This window comes from Canis lupus, chromosome 13 (assembly GCF_003254725.2).
Source record: "Canis lupus dingo isolate Sandy chromosome 13, ASM325472v2, whole genome shotgun sequence".
NCBI lineage: Eukaryota > Metazoa > Chordata > Mammalia > Carnivora > Canidae > Canis > Canis lupus.
Window position 1 is genome coordinate 48,483,940 of NC_064255.1, and position 18,511 is coordinate 48,502,450.

General features: G+C 37.2%; 1 protein-coding gene across 2 annotated transcripts; it reads left to right on the top strand.

The window, feature by feature from the left end:
• Nucleotides 1–1,648: 1,648 nt before the first annotated feature.
• Nucleotides 1,649–18,189, top strand: EXOC1L (exocyst complex component 1 like). Of its 2 annotated transcripts, none has more exons than XM_025435840.3 (3): nucleotides 1,649–2,098; nucleotides 11,622–11,752; nucleotides 17,792–18,189. In XM_025435840.3, the coding sequence occupies exons 1-3, from the start codon at nucleotides 1,978–1,980 to the stop codon at nucleotides 18,056–18,058; spliced, it is 519 nt and encodes a 172-aa protein (XP_025291625.1). In that variant the 5' UTR covers nucleotides 1,649–1,977; the 3' UTR covers nucleotides 18,059–18,189. The 2 variants fall into 2 exon arrangements, with proteins under 2 accessions (XP_025291625.1, XP_035570742.1); XM_035714849.2 differs by lacking the exon at nucleotides 1,649–2,098 and adding an exon at nucleotides 2,135–2,346.
• The last annotated feature ends 322 nt before the right edge of the window (nucleotides 18,190–18,511 follow it).

The window sequence follows — 18,511 nt, forward strand, 5'->3', positions numbered from 1 at the left end:
ATTTCTATATCCAAAAGCATAATACTAGTTCTCTGGTAGTCTACCAAGTTGTTTTACTAGAGCCCCAGAATCACAAACAGATCAGGAGATATTAAAGTAGGAAAAGACCCTAGATATCATTCTTCAGATGAAGAAACTGAGGTTCAGTGAGATAAATGTCCCACCCAGGACCCCATAGTTCAGTCTAGCCACAGCCATGCCATTAATTTTTCTTTAGAGAAGCTAATTTGGAAGCCATAGAACACTATTAATTGCCTGCCTTTCCCAGCCTCTTCCTCCTTGTTAGAAAATCCTGTTTCCCATGGTAGGAACCAAAAATGACAAGTACTTGTTTCCTAGGGATGGCCATGTGACCCAGTCTTGGGCACCAAGATATAGAGGGAAGTCTCTGGCTGGTTTCTGAGAGTTTGCTTCTGACATAAAGAGAAATCAAGAAGAGCTACCAATCCCTGACTCCCTTTCTTCCTTTTTTGGAGCTGAACAACAGCAGCCTAAGGACAAAAAGCCAACAGCTGAGGATCAGAAGAATCAAAACGACTTGGGACCCTCTATGAGCCCTGAGCTAACCTTGAAACTGCCTACTTGCAGACATTTTATTCTGAGACATTATTTGAAGTCTTCCCTACTTACAACTTTATGTCATGTGTTCTGTAACTTGCAGCTGAGTGCACCCTGAATGGCCGCTGCTTTATTTCTTTATTTTCCCTCTTTCCCTCTAAGATCTACAGGAGCAGAGAATTGACCTGTTATTTTCATTGTGTCTTCCCAGTTCCTAGAACAGAGCCTGGCACAAAATCAGCCCTTGAGAAATATTTTTTGAATGGATGAATGTCCCCAAAACCTTCACTGGCTCTCTACTCCTACGGAATAAAATCCAAAGGATTAATCTGGCATTCAATGCCCTTCCTGATCTGGCCCCAATCTATTTTTCCAGTCTTATCTTTTACTTTCACATATGCTACTACTCAGGAAAACTATTTCCTGTCCTCCCAAACACTCCCTGAGCTTTCTAATGCAGGGCTTTGGCTCAGTGTCTGGTCTGTGGAATAGGCTCCTTCCCCTCCACTTTGATACTTTCCCCTCATTCTTCAAGTTCCAGAGCTTCTCCCATAGCACCTCCTCTGATACTTTTCAGGTACAAATATCTTTTCTATGTTTTCTTTTGTGCCATTTATGCTAATTAAACATTCATGCTAATTATTTGGTGTAGTCATCTCGATTAGATTATGAGCTCCTTGGGGATAGAAAATTCACCCTCCCAAGAAACAAATATAAAGCTTTGCCCCCGTAGATACCTTAATAAATTTTTATTTGTGCGTATGAGAATAAACAACATCAAAGTGAGCCCATTTAAAAAATTATTTGGACACAGGAATTGGTGCTGACTGTCATGGTAGCAAAGGTCTGATGAATTGCAGGAAGGGAAAGAAGGAGGGCAAGAGACTTGTTGGAAGTGTCAGGAGCAAGCCCTGGTGCTTTGTCTCCTGCCGATGATAGCGAAGTTCTTAATGGAAGATGATCCCAATCAATAGAGCCAGACAGCTGATTTATATAATGGAATCAAGCTGAAGCCGTTGGTCTTCCTCTGCAGAGTGATGTGAAAGGGGAAAACGCTACTAGACTAGAAAAAGCAAGGGACTCCACAAGTATAGCTGCTGGTGTTCAGAAATGTGTTCCCCATCAGCAAACCACAGGAGAGCTCCAGAGAGCAGCCTTCTTGAGCCTGGATGCTGAGGATTGCCGGTGGGGCGAGTGCTGCAGCTGGATTTGGGCTGCTGCTGCCGCTGCCACTGGGCACGCACCGCAGTGAGGGGTCTGACCACGCAGACCGCCTCCCAGAGCCTGGGTCTGGCTGGGAATGAGAAGTTAAGAGAGTGAGGGCTGGGAGGTGCAAACCCAAACAAGAAATCTAGGGAGCCAAAGGAGAGCAAAGGGTGATCTGGAGCCAAGACATCAGGCCAAGTGGAACTGGAGGAAATGTCATCATTGGTGAAGGAGGACTTGGAGAAGAAACTGTTTAAGCCACTCTCACAGAATCTCTACGAGTTTATTGAAATAGAGTTCTCGGTCCAGGACAGGTATTACCTCTGCGTGTCAGGTAATCTGTTCTTTCTGTTATCACTTCAAAATGTAAATAACTCCACAAGAGCCTTGGGTGGTAGAAGGACATTTTTGTATTTATTTTCCTGAATGGTAACAACACGTGTATCTTCAGGTGATAGAGCTTAATTATGCCAAGTTTGGGAATTTGGATTCCACTGCATTTTATTTTCAGTGCTAAAATTGAAGACAGAAAAATAATATTGTATTAAGAATATTTTGGTGGATTGTTCAGAAGAAAACTGGGTATGTATTTTCCTGCTTTGATTATTTTGTCTCCAAGCCTTTATTTAATTCACTTGCATGGTATGCAACCTTAATGTGTAAGAGCCCATTTTTAAAAATTCAACAGAGAGCTTTCTGTATGTTTTTAAATACACTGGAGAATTGAGTTATACAGCTCTATTTCCAACCAGCCTGGATAACTAAGATTCTGTCTTTTCATGCTAAGAAAGAAAAAAAGACCTTAGATTTTCTTTTAAGGGCTTACTTAGACTTCCTAGTGGTTTATTTTGAAAAGAGAAATGATCTTCTAAAAATTCTTTCTCTTCTAGGAAGTATGCTTGCAGAAACAATACTTTAATCATAGAAATTAGTTCATGAAGTGGGAACTTTAAGGATAAGAGGCTGCTCTCTAAACTATTTAACTAAATACAGATTCTCCCTCATGTTCTTAAAATGCACGAAAATTATCCATATGTGAGAATAGGCTTTTGCATTTAATTATGATTTGCCTAACCTGCAATGTTTGTGCTGAATTTAGACAGAAATGTTTATGCCATTACTGAATTTAATATATAGCTTTCCCTTTTCCCAATCCATGCCTTTTACTACTTCTCAGGGGCTTAGGAGGAAGGAGCTCAGAAACTCTAAGTGTTCTTTGTGGACTTTCTTTTTTAAGGCACACACCTCAGCATTTTCAGAAAACAACTTATTATAATTCTTTTCCTGATAATTGCCTCAGAAGGACTCTAAAATTGTCAAGATGAAGTATTGTAAGGGAAGCAAAACAGCTTTAAATAAAATGGATAAGAACTTTCAAAAATTCTATCAATCCTAATAAGAATAATATTTACTCAATAATAAGCATACTAATATTTACCTAATGCTTTACCTAGCATATGTTGCTATATAAATACAAAGTATGAGAACTTGGCGTACTAGCAAGGTAAAAAACTTAACTGGCCAGGAAAAAGAAAGAAAGCAAGTTATGGAAAAAAGTCAAATGAAATAATTTTAGAAACTATATTGCATCCTAACCATGAAATCACTATATCTTTAAGTATTTTGACTTAATATATTAGAGAAGATGCTTATTCCAACATTAATATTTAATAATTTTGTTACTAATAATGATCCTCTTTATAAAGTTAGTTACTCATCATGTAACATTAGTATGCAAGTAATTTTTTTAAACTTATAAAAATAAAATCCTAGCAATGTATAAATCTAACTTACCAAATATATCTTTTTTTAACCAAATATATCTTAATTCCTCTCTTCAACCCTATAATTAATTAAACTTGTCCTATATGCATTATAAAAAAAAAGTCCCCTAGAATTAAACTTTTGGAAATGGATAATGTCTTTTTTTTCTGTTATCCCTGAGTTGTAAGAAAGATACTGTGCACGGGGGTTACCTGCTATCTTTTTTCACAAATGACCTGAATCATTTTAACACGGATCAGAAGGTCAAGGGGTTAACATTGTTAGCATGTATGAAAGCAACTTCTTTAGGGTTCAATTTTCTCATCTGGAAAATGACCAAGGAGAGTAGGTGATCATTTTAATTAGTAAAATTCAACGATTCTCTTCTGTAAGAAGTAAGGAAGAAAAAAACAAGGTCCTCTCAGATGTGAAGAGAAAGCAAGATTGTGATATTTCAGATAAAAGTTAACATTATAACTGATACTTATTCACTAATTTTTCATAACTCTCCTCTATATCACATCCATCAATTTGAGAGCACTTATCCTAAATGTAACATCTCTTTATGACCATTTCAAGTACATTGAGGCAGAATGGTAATTGAAAATGAAGTCAATGTGATGACTGATAGACTTTAATCTTTGATCATGCTTTACTCAGTAGATTTCTATTGATATGAATCCAACAGGTCATATTACAATTATTAAGGCAGGTAACTCCCGATTTTGAATGTTGGCCACCTTCACAGAGTAGAGACTGATGGTTATAATTTTCTCTTTATATCCTACAATCTAGCAGTTCTAAATTTTAAGAACCAAAGGCTAGAGCAGCTGAATTCCATCAGGCATTTTTCAAACTAAAGAAAAGTATGTTTAGATAAGTTAAAATTTCTATTTATCTGATTAGAATCTGTCTTCTATTTATCTGATTAGAATCTGTCTTTTAACCAAATGACTGTGATTTACTGTATCTTGATACCTTACCTGATTGATGTCAAAAATCAGATGTCCTAAACCCAATCTCCCTTTATGTATTTACTAGGATTTACATTGAGGATTTCCTGGCACCTCAGTCTCTTCCCAACTCAGAGTTTGCATGGTCATTTCTCCTTGAGATTAGCTTCCCCTAGCCTCGAACATCGTTATCCCTATCAGTTAAAGGCATCTTCTTATAGAGGATGGAGGAGCCCTTTTATACACAGGCACTAGAAAGGGAAAAGTCACTTGTGCAATGATGGGTGCAAATAAATTAAAGATATTCCAAAGGATTGAAATAGTACATCCAGCATTCACCATAATTAATAGGGAAGTAGCAGGACATGCTAGAATGGATTCTAGAATGCTCGAGATCAGACATACATGGTATAAAACCTGGCTCTACTTTGTCCACCTGCCAGCTGTGAAATTTGGGGCAAGGTAATTAACCACTCTGGCCTCAGTGTTATCATCTCTGAAATGGAGATAATAACACCCACATAGGCACATAGTGCTCTCCTGTTAAATCCTAACTAGGAAAAAAACAAATATGATAAATTATGTTAAAAAAAATAAAATAAGAGGTAGGATTATATTTTTAAATATATGGAAAAATTAATTTACTGTGATAACATGCTGAAATATATTTGTATAAATAGTATATACTATATATATTTATAATAAAAACAATACACACTAAACATATATAAGCATTATATTTAATACATAATGAAAATTGAAATATTGTTATACATTTTATAAATAAAATTATATGCATATTCAGATACAGATTATTTTAAATATTCTCATATACTTAGGAAAACATTTTTGTTTATAAATATTAATTTTAAAATAAATAGCATTTTCTAGAATTATGAGAATGGTATTATAAATTATCCATACATATTACATTTTATTTTATTTTTAAAAATTTTATTTATTTATTCATGAGAGACACGGGAAGAGAGAGAGAGAGGCACAGACACAGGCAGAGGGAGAAGCAAGCTCCATGCAGGGAGCCCGACGTGGGATTCAATCCCGGGTCTCCAGGATCACACCCTGGGCTGAAGGCAGCGCTAAACCGCTGAGCCACCCGGGCTGCCCCCATATTACATTTTAATGTCAGAACAGAACTTCTCTGTGAACCAGGGAATCTAACAATTTTGTCAAGCTATTTATGGTAAGAATAGTAACAATGAGAGAGTGTCAAATAAGAATAAATTAACAAGCCTTATAAACAACAAACATTTATTTCTCACAGTTTTGGAAACTGGGAAGTCCAAGATCATAGCTCTAGTAGATTCAGTGTCTGGTTAGGACCACCTCCTCAGAGATCACCATCTTTCTGTAACCTTATATGGTGGAAAGGGCAAGGGATCTCTCTGGAGTCTTTGTATAAGTGTATTGATGCCAAATCACCTCCCAATGTCCCCAACTGCTAATACCATCACCTTTGGGGGTTAAGATTTCAAAAATAAACTTTGGAGGAGACATAAACATTCAATCTATAGTACTCAGTATAGCCCAAGAATTGATGTTATAAAAATATTTCTAGAAAAAATATATTTGAGAATTTTTAAAAGATTTTATTTATTTATTCATGACAGACACAGAGACAGAGGCAGAGACACAGGCGGAAGGATAAGCAGGCTCCCTGCAGGGAACCCGATGGCGGACTCGATCCCAGGCTCCCGGAATCATGCCCTGAGTCAAAGGCAGATGCTCAACCACTGAGCCACCCAGGTGTCCCTTGAAAATTGCTTTGTTAGTGAAATCAATAATAGTGTTCTCAATGACCCCAAGACATCATCAATATATTGAAACATTTTCACTGAGGCTTCCTATCTTTGATATCTCATGGTGGTTTCTTCATATTATTTAGTTTCAATGATGAAAACAATTATGTAATACTAAGATTATAAAATAACAGTCATTTGTTTATTTAAAGCATTTCTATGTAGTTTATTTGTGAGCTATCGTTTTTCCTCTATTCTGCAAAATCATATTGGTGGAATTAGCCAATCTTCTTTCCATCTAGCCTTATGAATTACAGTGACTATTTTGCCATGGTAAGAGAGGCAGTTATTAATGAGTGTTTCTTTTGAAATTAAAAGTGAAAATAAATGGTTGGCATAAAGTTAAGACTGTAATTCTGAAAACGCTAACTAAAGTATTAATACTTGAGCAGGTTATTCTGAAATTCCATGAGTCTATAGATATTACTCACTAAATCATAATTACATAATGGCCCCTCTGATGTTACTAAAATCACCTCTCTAACACTTTGACTATATAAACACATTTCTGTTTTAAGACAATGTGATGAGTTTCCACTTTGCTGCTGCGTTAGTGTGGATATGGCCATTGAATTTTAGCTGGCAGCAGAGCCCAGGTGTGAAAATCAGGGGTTGGGTCCACTCCAGCATGAGTAAACTTCTTTGACTCTTGGCGAAAGAAAATTCTTGGAGTCTCCTTGACTCCAAAGGAGGCTACTTTTGCCAAATTCGGAGTCTGTACTGTTTCTTGCTACATCATTGTATCAAAAGGTTAACTTTTAAAGTGTGCTTATTTTCTTAGTTCAGTGTTAGTTAGGACAGTAATCATTAATGTAAAAAAACTCGATAACTGGTAGATCCTACCTTCTTAACATCTCTCTCAATCCTTTATAGAACTCCTCAAGAAAATTTTCTAGAATTTAAAGCTCAGTTATCCCTTAAACTTCTTCAGGGACAACCCTCCTCCCAAGCTACCCCTCCATACACACACCTTTCAGGATAATATTTGAATTCTTTAGCCTAGGATTCTAGACCCTTCCAGACCTATTGCCTAACCTGCTTCCTACAATCTACCCACCCTCACATTTCATGCCAACAATACCAAATACCTGTCATGACTCAAAAGGGTCAAGTATTTCATGCTTTTGTACACATGCTGTTCCAGAAGTTCCTCTAGTCCTTTCTTTATTCTGCTCTCACTGCCCCTTACAACTCAGATTACCCCCCTTCAAGAAGCTCTCTCTGACCCCACCAGTTGGATGAAGATGTCCCTGCTCCATTTTCCTATATTACCCTGTCTGTGCCTCATTCATGGCACTGTGATTATGCATTTTTTCTGAGTCCATACCCCCTGTAATCTCAGTGAGAGCAAGATTGGTGCCTTATGGGAATTCATTTTTTTCATGCCTCGCACAGGGCTTTGTACAAAAGGGGAACTCTAATATTTATCAAATTAATGAAATGAATCAGCCTATAGGCAATTGGCTAACTATCATAACATGTAGATGAAGCAGAGGAATTTGCTTCAGATTACATTTTCACATAGTATCCAGTTATTTCTTCCCATACCCATTCTCTCCCACACCCTAAGTAGCAAGTGAGACAGCTAGTCAGAACAAGAACATTGTCCTTTGGTTCTGAGGTAGAGCCTTTGTCTGAACAGATACAACTGCCTCTTAATGGAGGGAACTGCCCTCAAGATCTTGTCCTGAATAAGTCTAACAGAATCAACTCCGCCTCCACTTCGACATTCCATGCTTCCTTCCTAATAGCTTCCTTTCTAATCATTTCCTCTTCCCAAAGCTAACATCTAGACCAGTGGAAATGAACCTTTCTTAGAGCTGGAGAAAAGCACATAGGCAGAAACCCACCAATTTTTGCAGACAGTTTTAGGAGTCTCACAGACTCTGGGACAGTATTTTGAGATTGAGTTAAGATCTCCTGTCCGGGTCCTCTCAAGGACATGCCCTTCAGTCACTCCCTTTGTCCCCCAGAATATACAATCCCTCCTCTTGCAAACTCTTGGAGTATGTGATCTAAATCATAGCCTTTAGTCTTTTCCTATTTTTTGTTTCAATCCTACCTAACCCTGGAACTGGCACACAGTATGCACTCAGTATTCGTGCAGAAGGAGTCGTCTACAAGTTGTCTTCTGCCCTCACCATTCCAGAGAAACTGCCCTCAGGAAAGAAATAAATGGTATTCCCTAAGTCAGATTCAGTGCCAGGTCTGAACTCTGCTTTCTCCAACAAAGTGACTTCACAGGATGGTTTCCAAGTTTTAAAATTCTCTGTCCTCTTGATTTCCATGGCACTGCATTGTTGGGTTTGTCTCCTCCCAGACCTCTCTGCTGGCACCTTTTTCTTTTCTGCTCCATCTTGCCTCTTTCCTCTGCTCTTTTCCCTATAAACTTGTCTTGGAAAACTGTTCACACAGAAAAAGCCTTATTCTGTATCTCTACTCCTAAATTATAAACTTCCACCTCCTTCTCTTCTGAGATCATTTATGGATACCTTGTCTGTATGTCAAAAAGTAAACTCATGGGGTGCCTGGGTGGATCAGTTGGTTAAGTGTCTGCCTTCAGCTCAGGTTGTGATCAAGCACCCACATCGCATTGGACTCCCTGCTCAGCAAGGAGTCTGCTTCTCCCTCTCCCTCTGCCTCTCCCTTCATCCACTTATGCATGCTCTCTCTCTCTCCCATAAATAAATAAATAAATAAATAAATAAAATATTTTTAAAAAGAGAAATAGGGGCACCTGGGTGGCTCAGTGGGTTAAGCATCTGCCTTTGGCTCAGGTCATGATCTGGGGGTCCTGGGATCAAGCCTTGCATTGAGCAGGAGTCTTCTTGTCCCTCTGTCCCTCTCCCATCCCCCTCCCTCTGTTTATGCTCTCTCTCTCTCTCTCTCAAATAAATAAATAAAATCCTTTTTTAAAAAATAAATGAAAAGTAAAGATATAAATCAACCAATCATCATTGTTCCCAACCAGTTTACCCTCCATACTTTCCTGTATGGGTTTCCATCAAGTGTTGTCAATGCCTCATTTGAAATCTTACTTAGATTTGCCATGTCTATTCCATTGCTCACATCCTATGCCTAGATTACAACAGTCTCTTAAAACAAATGAGATAAAACACTTAACCACTTACTGCAAACCAGGCACTATCCTACCTCATTTATCTAGCTTATCTTTAATCTTTAAACCCTCTGAGTTTGTAGAAGTCTGATGTGCTTTCCAACGTGAGCAGAAGGAGGCTTAATCTCTCTGGTGTGAAGTCATTTCCTCAGACCACACTCTAAGTAGTGGTGTCCATGATTTGAATCTGAAATGTCTAAAGCCAGAGCCCAGTAAGCCTCACTGCCTTTTCTAGGGATCTCCAGTCCTCCTTTCTTTTCTCCTTCTTCAGTGTATCTTGTGCATCCCTACTCCCCCCACAAAAAAAAAAAACACTCCTTTAACAGGGCACCACTGTACTAGCCTCCTGTTCAGGGAGGGAAGAGGATTTATTGAATATGTATCACTGTATGAGCTTTCACTGAACACTTGACAGAATGACCTCTTAGATTTGTCAGCCTGATCAGATTCCTTCTCTATGGGATCAAACTCACTGAGCAACTCTAAGATCAACTGGTGGCCTTAATTTCAGTATCACTTCCGCCCTCAGAGGATAATTACTCCATTCACCAGCCCCAATTCTGGAGCCCTCACAGTCCAGACCAGCAAGCCATCCCTTCTACTAGAGGAAGGATCCAAATATCACAACTCCTCAGTGGTTTCTGTCCCTTTGCAAATCCAGAGGCTTTCAAAACATTTTCACAGTCTTCTCGACATAGGCAGTCCTATTGCCCACCATATCCTAACACCCACCAATCTATATAGTCCACTTTCTCTAATTCTCTTGATAAGTCTCAGCTTCTCTGTCATTAATTTCCTCATGCTGTCCTTCACCTGGAAACACTCTCAGTATCATCCTTGCCTTCACAAACAGGACTCATTTTAAATCCTCTCTCAAATTTTATTTCTCCCACTATTCCTTCCTTAACTATTCCAATCCTCTCCCTCCTCAGAACTCCTGGTGAGCATATAGTTTGTTGCACATTGCTTATCTAGCATTATATCATAATGTATTGCTTTATATCTTCTTAACCAAGAGGACATGCCAGAGTGGTACTTTCCAGAATGAAAAGAGAGTTCCTCAAATTCCAGTCTCACTCTTAGAGGACAGAACTGGCTTGCAACTCTCTAAGTGACATCATCCATCTTGAAAGAAGTTTCCAGATATTCAATTCCAATTGCCACTACTTTATAATATACTTATATAGCATTGTATGTCATAACTATATATTTTATGTGACTCATGCATGTTAGCATTGTCTCCTCAACAAAATCATAGTTTCTAGAGGGCAGGGACCATGTTTCATCCTTGTATCACCTCTGGCATCTGTAATAGTTCTATCAGGTAAATAGCAGATTCTCAGTAAATACCCCCTTTATTTATTCACTGATAATTTTCATTTCAGGAGCTCTAACATCAAATATTGATTCTTCTGATGTGTTCGTATGAGATTAAGGATTTTAAGGCCGGGAAATTATTTCCCTCACTTTGTTCACATCAAATAAGCCATGGTTTTCTCTTGCCTTTCAAAGTATAGTACTAAAGCTTTTTGTTTTGATGGCACACTTTGAATGCTAATATTTGGAGACATGCTAAAGAAGATTAAAAGTCTCAAACAAAAAAAATCTCAAACAAAATCAAACAGGTCAATGGTAGCTATGATGCAAGTACTTGTATGTCAAAATTCTCACAGCAACTTTAGAAGACAGTTCAGTACAGTATGTTTAGAAGACATACAGACCTGTATTTGTATGATCACTCTTCAACCCTGTGTTGCTGTGTGAGCAGAACTGTTTGCTTTCCTGACCTCACTTTCCATATTGTCATAAATTAAAATTCCAATTTGTTCTGGTAAATACTTTGGCACTGACTGTATGCTAACACTAAGCCTCTTATTTCCTGCCATGAGTCGAATCCCATTCTCCACCACAAAGCTCATAGCTGAAAGCACATAGCTCAGTGTTCCATCTGACAGAAATTTCGACGGCAGCATGTAAACACAGTTGTAGTAAAAATTAAATTAACATATGGAGCAAATTAGAGAGCATACTCATGAAGGTTTAGATATGTCAGGCTTTATAATTGGGGTACAGATAGGATGTAGGCTTAAACTCATTATATGAAAAGAAGGTACATAAATCCCTAAAAGTACAAAAAAATAAAATAACTTGATGAATAATTTATTCCAAGAGTTCATGTAAACTAAGTGTTTTTCTGTCCTACAGTGACGAAAAATGAAGAAGTAAAAATAATTATGGTGAAACACTACAGAATAGGTTTAGATGAAAAATATGAAGTAACAAAAAAGTGGTCTTTGAACGATCTGCAGATGATTGATGGAAAAGAAGCAGATACCGTAAGTGTTATGTTTTGTAAGGGAGATGTGGGATCAATATGCTAGAAATCTTTATGTTCAATGTCCTACTTCATATTATTCTTGGCATATACTGTTAAGATGACATATTGTTCTTTAGTGGTATGGGTTATTTTGCTGGGATAATCCACTGGGTTTTTTGTTCCGTTTTTCTAAGTTGAAGTTTGAATTTTTGTCTATTAAATTTAAAAGCATCTTTCCCAAGAGATTCTTAACAGATTAAGAACAATCTGGGATCCCTGGGTGGCGCAGCGGTTTAGCGCCTGCCTTTGGCCCAGGGCGCGATCCTGGAGACCCGGGATCGAATCCCACATCAGGCTCCCGGTGCATGGAGCCTGCTTCTCCCTCTGCCTATGTCTCTGCCTCTCTCTCTCTCTGTGACTATCATAAATAAATAAAAATTAAAAAAAAAAAAGAACAATCTGCCAGTCAATCCTAAAACTTTATGTGATGTTTCCACCACCACCCTCTCCCCAAGTTCCTCCATTAAATTTTGAAGATTCCTTCCTCATTGTCTTCAAACTACTGTCAGTTAGCCACTTGATCCTCCAGAAATCCTACAACCTTAGATTTGAAAGGTGGTGTGGGAGGTTTACATGACAATCTTTCACTTTGACCACTTGAAGAGTGGTTTTCTCAGTTTCCCCTTGAATTCTTCCACTGATGGGAAACTTTTATCATGTGAGGAAATCCATTCAATTTCTGAATTGCCATACTTTATTTTTAATTTCCTGCTATGTTTAACCAAAAATCTGCTTCACTCTAACATCCACCCATCAGTTCTGGTTTTGCCATTTGGGGCAACTTAGAAAAAATCCAGTCCTCCTTTCACATAGCAGCCTTTCCAATATTTGAAGATGATTATAATGTTCCCTCAGGTTTTCTAAGTCAAAGGTACTCATTTTATTCTTTAAATAACTTTCATTATGAAGATCAAATAAGATAACATGATAGGACAATACAAATGCTAAGAAATAGTAGCATTGTTGTGATTTCTTTCCCATGACATTGCTACAACACCCTCACCACACTATTTTCTCTTCCCTGGAATGCTCCAGCTTTCCCAAAATTAAATACAATACTTTACAATTAGTGAGACTGGCTTGTATTTCCTTGGTTCTGAATTCTTTATTTCTATTAAACGCTTACCTGAAACTCCAAGTCTTTTGTGCATGAATTACCAATTAACCTGATCTGCCATAGCTTCTACTTACAGAGAATAAAATTTAAATTAGGGCCCTTGGTGATCTGGCTCCATTATTTCTGGTCATTCCGCCTTAAACCGTATATATCATCAGTGCTTAACTGCTGACTGTCAAGGTTTAAAATGCCCAGTCACCTCCATCTCTCACCCCATTCCCAGATTCCCCATTGGGTAAAGTCCTACTCTTGTTTCCCTTCCCCCAAACCCCCCTTGCATTGAAGAATAAATGTGTTACAGACATAATTCTACAAACTGCAGTTGGCTTACTCTATCTCCCCTCCGGATGGAAACCTAAAAAACTGAGACCATGACTTTTCATCTTTTATCATAGCCTTCTGCCTTATAGATATTAAGCATTCAATAAGTATTTGTGGTTTTGCTGGATAAATTAGAATTTAAGCTTATTTATTCTTAATCCTAGAGAATACCATATTCTTAGTTTGGCCTATTGTTCCCACCTATCAAATTGTCAAATATTCACTGTAGTATGATGATGCAGATTTAATGAGCACAATATGTAGGACTTAATTCATCAATAATAAAAATGATGAGACAGGCAGAGCTAAGTGCCATCTGGTAACCTGTAGGTAATTGATGAGTTACTATTACCACCGCTTGTAATAACGCTCCCTGCTACCATCTCACACTTAGTAAACTCTTATCAGATGCCAGGAACCACATGAAGCTCTTTTCTTATATAATTTCACATAATCATTACAAAACCCTATAGAATTAGATTCAGTTATTACTTCCAATTTACAGATGAGGAAAACGAAACTCAAAGAGTTAATTGACTTGCCCAAGGTCACAAAGCTATTCAGGGGTGGAGCTAGACTTTACCCAGAAATCTATTAATTTGCCTTCTTTGAGCTGCTTGTTTAACATCTCTACAAATTCATATATCCATTCGTTCATTCATTCATTCATCCAGAATTTGTGGTATACCAGATTCTACTAGTCTCTGAAGATACAGCGGTGAAACAGACAGACATAAGCACTTACTTTTGCCATACTTACTTATATACTTACTTAATTATCTAGTCTGAATACCTGTATTTTGCCCTTATGATCTTTACTGAAATCAGTATATGCTATTTGCTATTGTCTTGATATCATCACCTAGGAATCAATCCTATTTTTAAAATTTTGCATGTTTGGCATGACTTCTTGGTGAAAACATGCTGGATTTCATTGCTTTTTTTCCCCTGAGTATTCACAGAGCATTTTTCTGATAATACATTTAACCTAAATGTTGAACATTTAGGAAATAGTTACTATTGCACATCAATATGGTAGAATGTGACACTGTCATTAAAAATCATGTATCCATAAGAATGGCTCAGGACACAATTGTTCATCATTTAGTAAGTTTTTTTAAAGTCAGCCAAATACAAAACTTTTCTGTACTATTATCTCATTTTGCATATTTAGAATATTTCATATTATTGAAAACTGAAATCTAAACCTTAAATTTGAATACAAAAAATATACATAGGTATATGTATGCATGAATATGTATATATGAAAGAAAGCAGTATTTTGACAATAATTATCTCTATTTGATAAGATTACATATTCTAAGTTATTATTTCATCTTTATACCTTTATGTACTTGCCAAAATTTCTATACTGCATTGAATTTTATCAGAAATCAATGTCAAGGGGCATCTGGGTGTCTCAGTTGGTTAAGCATCTAATTTTTTTAAAGATTTTATTTATTTATTTATTCATGAGAGACAAAGAGCAAGAGAGAGGCAGAGACACAGGCAGAGGGAGAAGCAGGCTCCATGCAGGGAGCCTGACGTGGGACTTGATCCTGGGACTCCAGGACCATACTCTGAGCCAAAGGCAGATGCTCAACCACTGAGCCACCCAGGCATCCCAACGTCTGATTCTTGATTTCAGCTCAGGTCATGATGTCAGGATTGTGAGATTGAGCCCTGCATCAAGATCCACACTGAGTGTGGAGCCTGCTTAAGATTCTCTCTCCCTCTCACTCTGCCCCTCTCCACCTCCTACTCATGTACTCTCTCTCACTCTCTAAAAACAAAAATCTTACTGTGCTGTTTAATAAATAAAAGAAATATTTTTTAAAAAGAAATCAATGTTCAGGAATTAATCATCCCTCCCTCTATTTTCACTCATTTTTCTTTTCTTATTTTTCTCTCAAGTTTTCAAATATTACTGATGGCATAATGATTTTCTACAAGCTTGGTCAGTGCCTGGGGTTGTATTCAGCAAGCCTGTCACTTAGATTCCCTGGAAGCAGCTCTCTGTGCTCTATTTTCTCCTCACCTTCCTGACCTTAATTCTATCTCAACCTTGTTGATTCTTCCCTTTCCCGTTGAAGATCATCATCTTTGATTGTGAACTAGAAACAAAAGAGAAGTTGAGTATTTCTAATTTTCTCATCATTTTAGGACCTAAAATACTAAAGTGCCAGGAAAAAAAAAACCTATAATATCCAAAAATCAGTTCTTTTAAATATTTATTTTCTGTGGATGAAATGAAAATATCCCAGTTGTTCTGAGAATTTCTACTTCTCTTCTTTCTTGGAATTGAAACCTCAGAAGTCAGCACTTATTATATTTTTCTCAATAGCAATGACATGGTTTTAAATAGAATAATTTTGAGCCAGAGAATTGTCAACTTTAAAATGCAATGGAATTGAAATTGAAGTCAATCTATAAAGCAGAAATCATAAGGACTGGGGATTTGGAGAGTGATATGGTGTACCAGGAGGCGGAACAGTATAGCAAAACATTCGACTGAGCTGATTGAGATCTTGGTTCTTATCCTGGCTCTGCCAACTACAAGTGTGACCTGGGCTCCACCTCCCTGGAAACTATTGTCCCAGCTAAGCAAGAGGTCACTGGATGATCCATGAGACCCTCTTCTAGGTCTAGGATTCTATGGAAAAAAGAACAAGAGAATGGAGAGGGAGAGAAAGAGAGGGAAAGAGGCCCTTGTATTCTATGTACATGTCTGCTCAGGCATCAATTACTAGGCTTAAAGTAGAAAAATAATCCCCTCTGAGTATCCCAAAGGGATAATGGATATTTTCTACAGGATAAGGATAAAATATTTTAGAGAAAACGATATAAAGAGCATGATTACTTTGTGGTGATGGAATGGGTGTGATTTCCTTTTACTGAGATTTCCTGCAGAAGTGTCGTTAATGCTGCAATTATGACAGCCAGGAAAAATTTTGCAAGGTGTGGCTCATGGGAACACTGCATTTAAAATCATGTAACTTTTGTACATTCTTGTTTGAAAGCATTGTGTTGTTTTTTTTTATTTAATGATATGAAGCAAGGTAGTATTCACACCAGTATCACAACCTTTGAGGGCAGCTTTGGGACTATTATTTATTAAACTCTACACTATGCAGTTTTTATAATTATTCTCATATACATTTCATAGCAACCATACCTAAAATGGGGGGAAAAGTAAAGATCAGATTAGATAAGTACTTTGCCCATGGTTAACATCAGAGAGTCAAAATGGTTATCTAACTTCAAAACTCATGTTCTTTTTCCTGCCTCTTGCAAGAATTTTCCCATTTAAAAGAAAAATGCAAATGTGCAAGCTGTTTCTGTATAATGTTTACACACTACATGGTAACAAATTATTAATAGTCTCGTTTCACCTCTCTCCCCCTCCTTGTCATTTACGGCAATGTTTACCTCCACTTCTCTTTTTATAGGATTACTTCTGATCAGTTCAACACACATTTGTTGAGAACTTAGTATTTGCCATAGATAAGCACTAGGAACACAAAGATAAATAATTCAAAACCTCTGGCCTCAAAAAGAGTTAGGGGTTAGGCAGTTAATGAATGTGGAAGCGTTTTGTAAACTGAAAAGCATTTTATAAATTCAAGGCATTGTTGTTACTGCTCTTAGTAACAGCAATTATTGTTATTTTAGCAGATAGGACCTAGATGAAGTTTGATGTCCACTTGTTCTTAAAACATCTCCACTAAAAATACAGCAACAACCTAGAGCAATCAATAGAGGCAGTCTTGAGTAATTTGACACTTTCAGTCAAATGATTTAATGATCCCAGCTATTAACTTCAAAGGTAATTCTTTGCTATCAACTTGCTATTAACCAGCAAGCTGGTGATATAGTATGGCAAAAGCTAATCTTGCCATCCTGTGTTTCCCCCTTCTTTTATTTATTATTTATTATTTATTATTTATTTATTTATTTATTTATATTCAATTCATTAACATATAATGTATTATGGATTTCAGAGGTAGAGGTTAGTGATTCAACAGTGCTCATTACATCCTGTGCCCTCCTTAACATCCATCACCCAGTTACCCTGTCACCACACCCCACTCCCCTTCATCAACTCTCAGTTTGTTTCCTATAATTAAGAGTCTCTTATGGTTTGTTCCCCCTGCTACCATTGGAATAGCACAAGGGATCAACTTCCTAGGAAAGAAATGGAGACATCTTTTCTCCACTCCAGAAGTATGTAAGGGGATTTATTTTCTTTTTCCATCCCCATGTATCCTCTCAAACTCACTACCCTGGGAGGACTTGATAACTGTGCATTCTGAGGCATGTTTTATTTGGATAATTGAAAAGTTACAGATGCTTCCAAAGTAATCTTCCATATTATTGTTTTCTTTAAAAGCAATATGTTTAAATCAAATAGCTTTAGAAAGTTCGTTTGTAGATTTTAGAAATCTGTTTGATACTGATACTTTACAATCAATAAGCATATGTAAGAGAATATGAGAGAATCCCCAGGAAATTTAGCTACTTTCCGGGCTACAAACAATCATGTCTCTCTTTTTTTTCTAGGACAATCCATTTTTTGATCTGCACTTCAAGAAAGTGTACAGTTTGGAAGCATATAGTTGTGCTTCTAAATATGCCTTTGCTCGAACTGTAAATAAGCTGAATCATGCATATCTTAAGAAGGACTTACAGATTGTGAATTTTGATTCTACTTACATTAATGATGATTCTATTTGGTCCTCCAACAACAAAGATTGTTTGGTTCTTATGAGAATATGCTTTTATGCTTTCAATCTGGTGTGCTTGTCCCTGTGTCCCCTGCCACTCTGAAGATGTATACCATGTTCCTTCATCAGTGTTCTATGAAAATGGTTCCCTAGATAAATATCAATAGTCATGATTTCGTTTTTTCCTTCATCAATGACTATTATTTATATGACAATAAAGTGATGCTTTGTGAATTGCAGTGAAATGTGTTTTAATGCAAATATTGCATTCATGGATAGGAAGAAGTAATATTGTCAAGATGTCTGTACTACCCAAAGCAATCTACAGATTCAATGCAATCTCTGTTAAAATCCCAACAGCTTTTTTTTAGCAGAAATGGAAAAGTCAGCCCTCAAAATGATATGGAATTCCAAGGGTGCCAGAATAGCCAAACAATCTTAAAACAGAAGTACAAAGCTGAAGCACTCACATCTCCCAACTTCAAAACTTACTATAAAGCTACAGTAATCAAAACAGTGTGGTATTGGCATAAGGATAGCCATATAGGCCAATGGG

Excerpts from the sequence above, each read along its gene's own strand:
- EXOC1L (XM_025435840.3), top strand. The coding sequence starts at position 1,978 with ATGTCATCATTGGTGAAGGAGGACTTGGAGAAGAAACTGTTTAAGCCA. Across the intron at positions 2,099-11,621 it reads GTATTACCTCTGCGTGTCAG|TGACGAAAAATGAAGAAGTA; the intron begins GTAATCTGTTCT and ends TCTGTCCTACAG. Across the intron at positions 11,753-17,791 it reads ATGGAAAAGAAGCAGATACC|GACAATCCATTTTTTGATCT; the intron begins GTAAGTGTTATG and ends TTTTTTTTCTAG.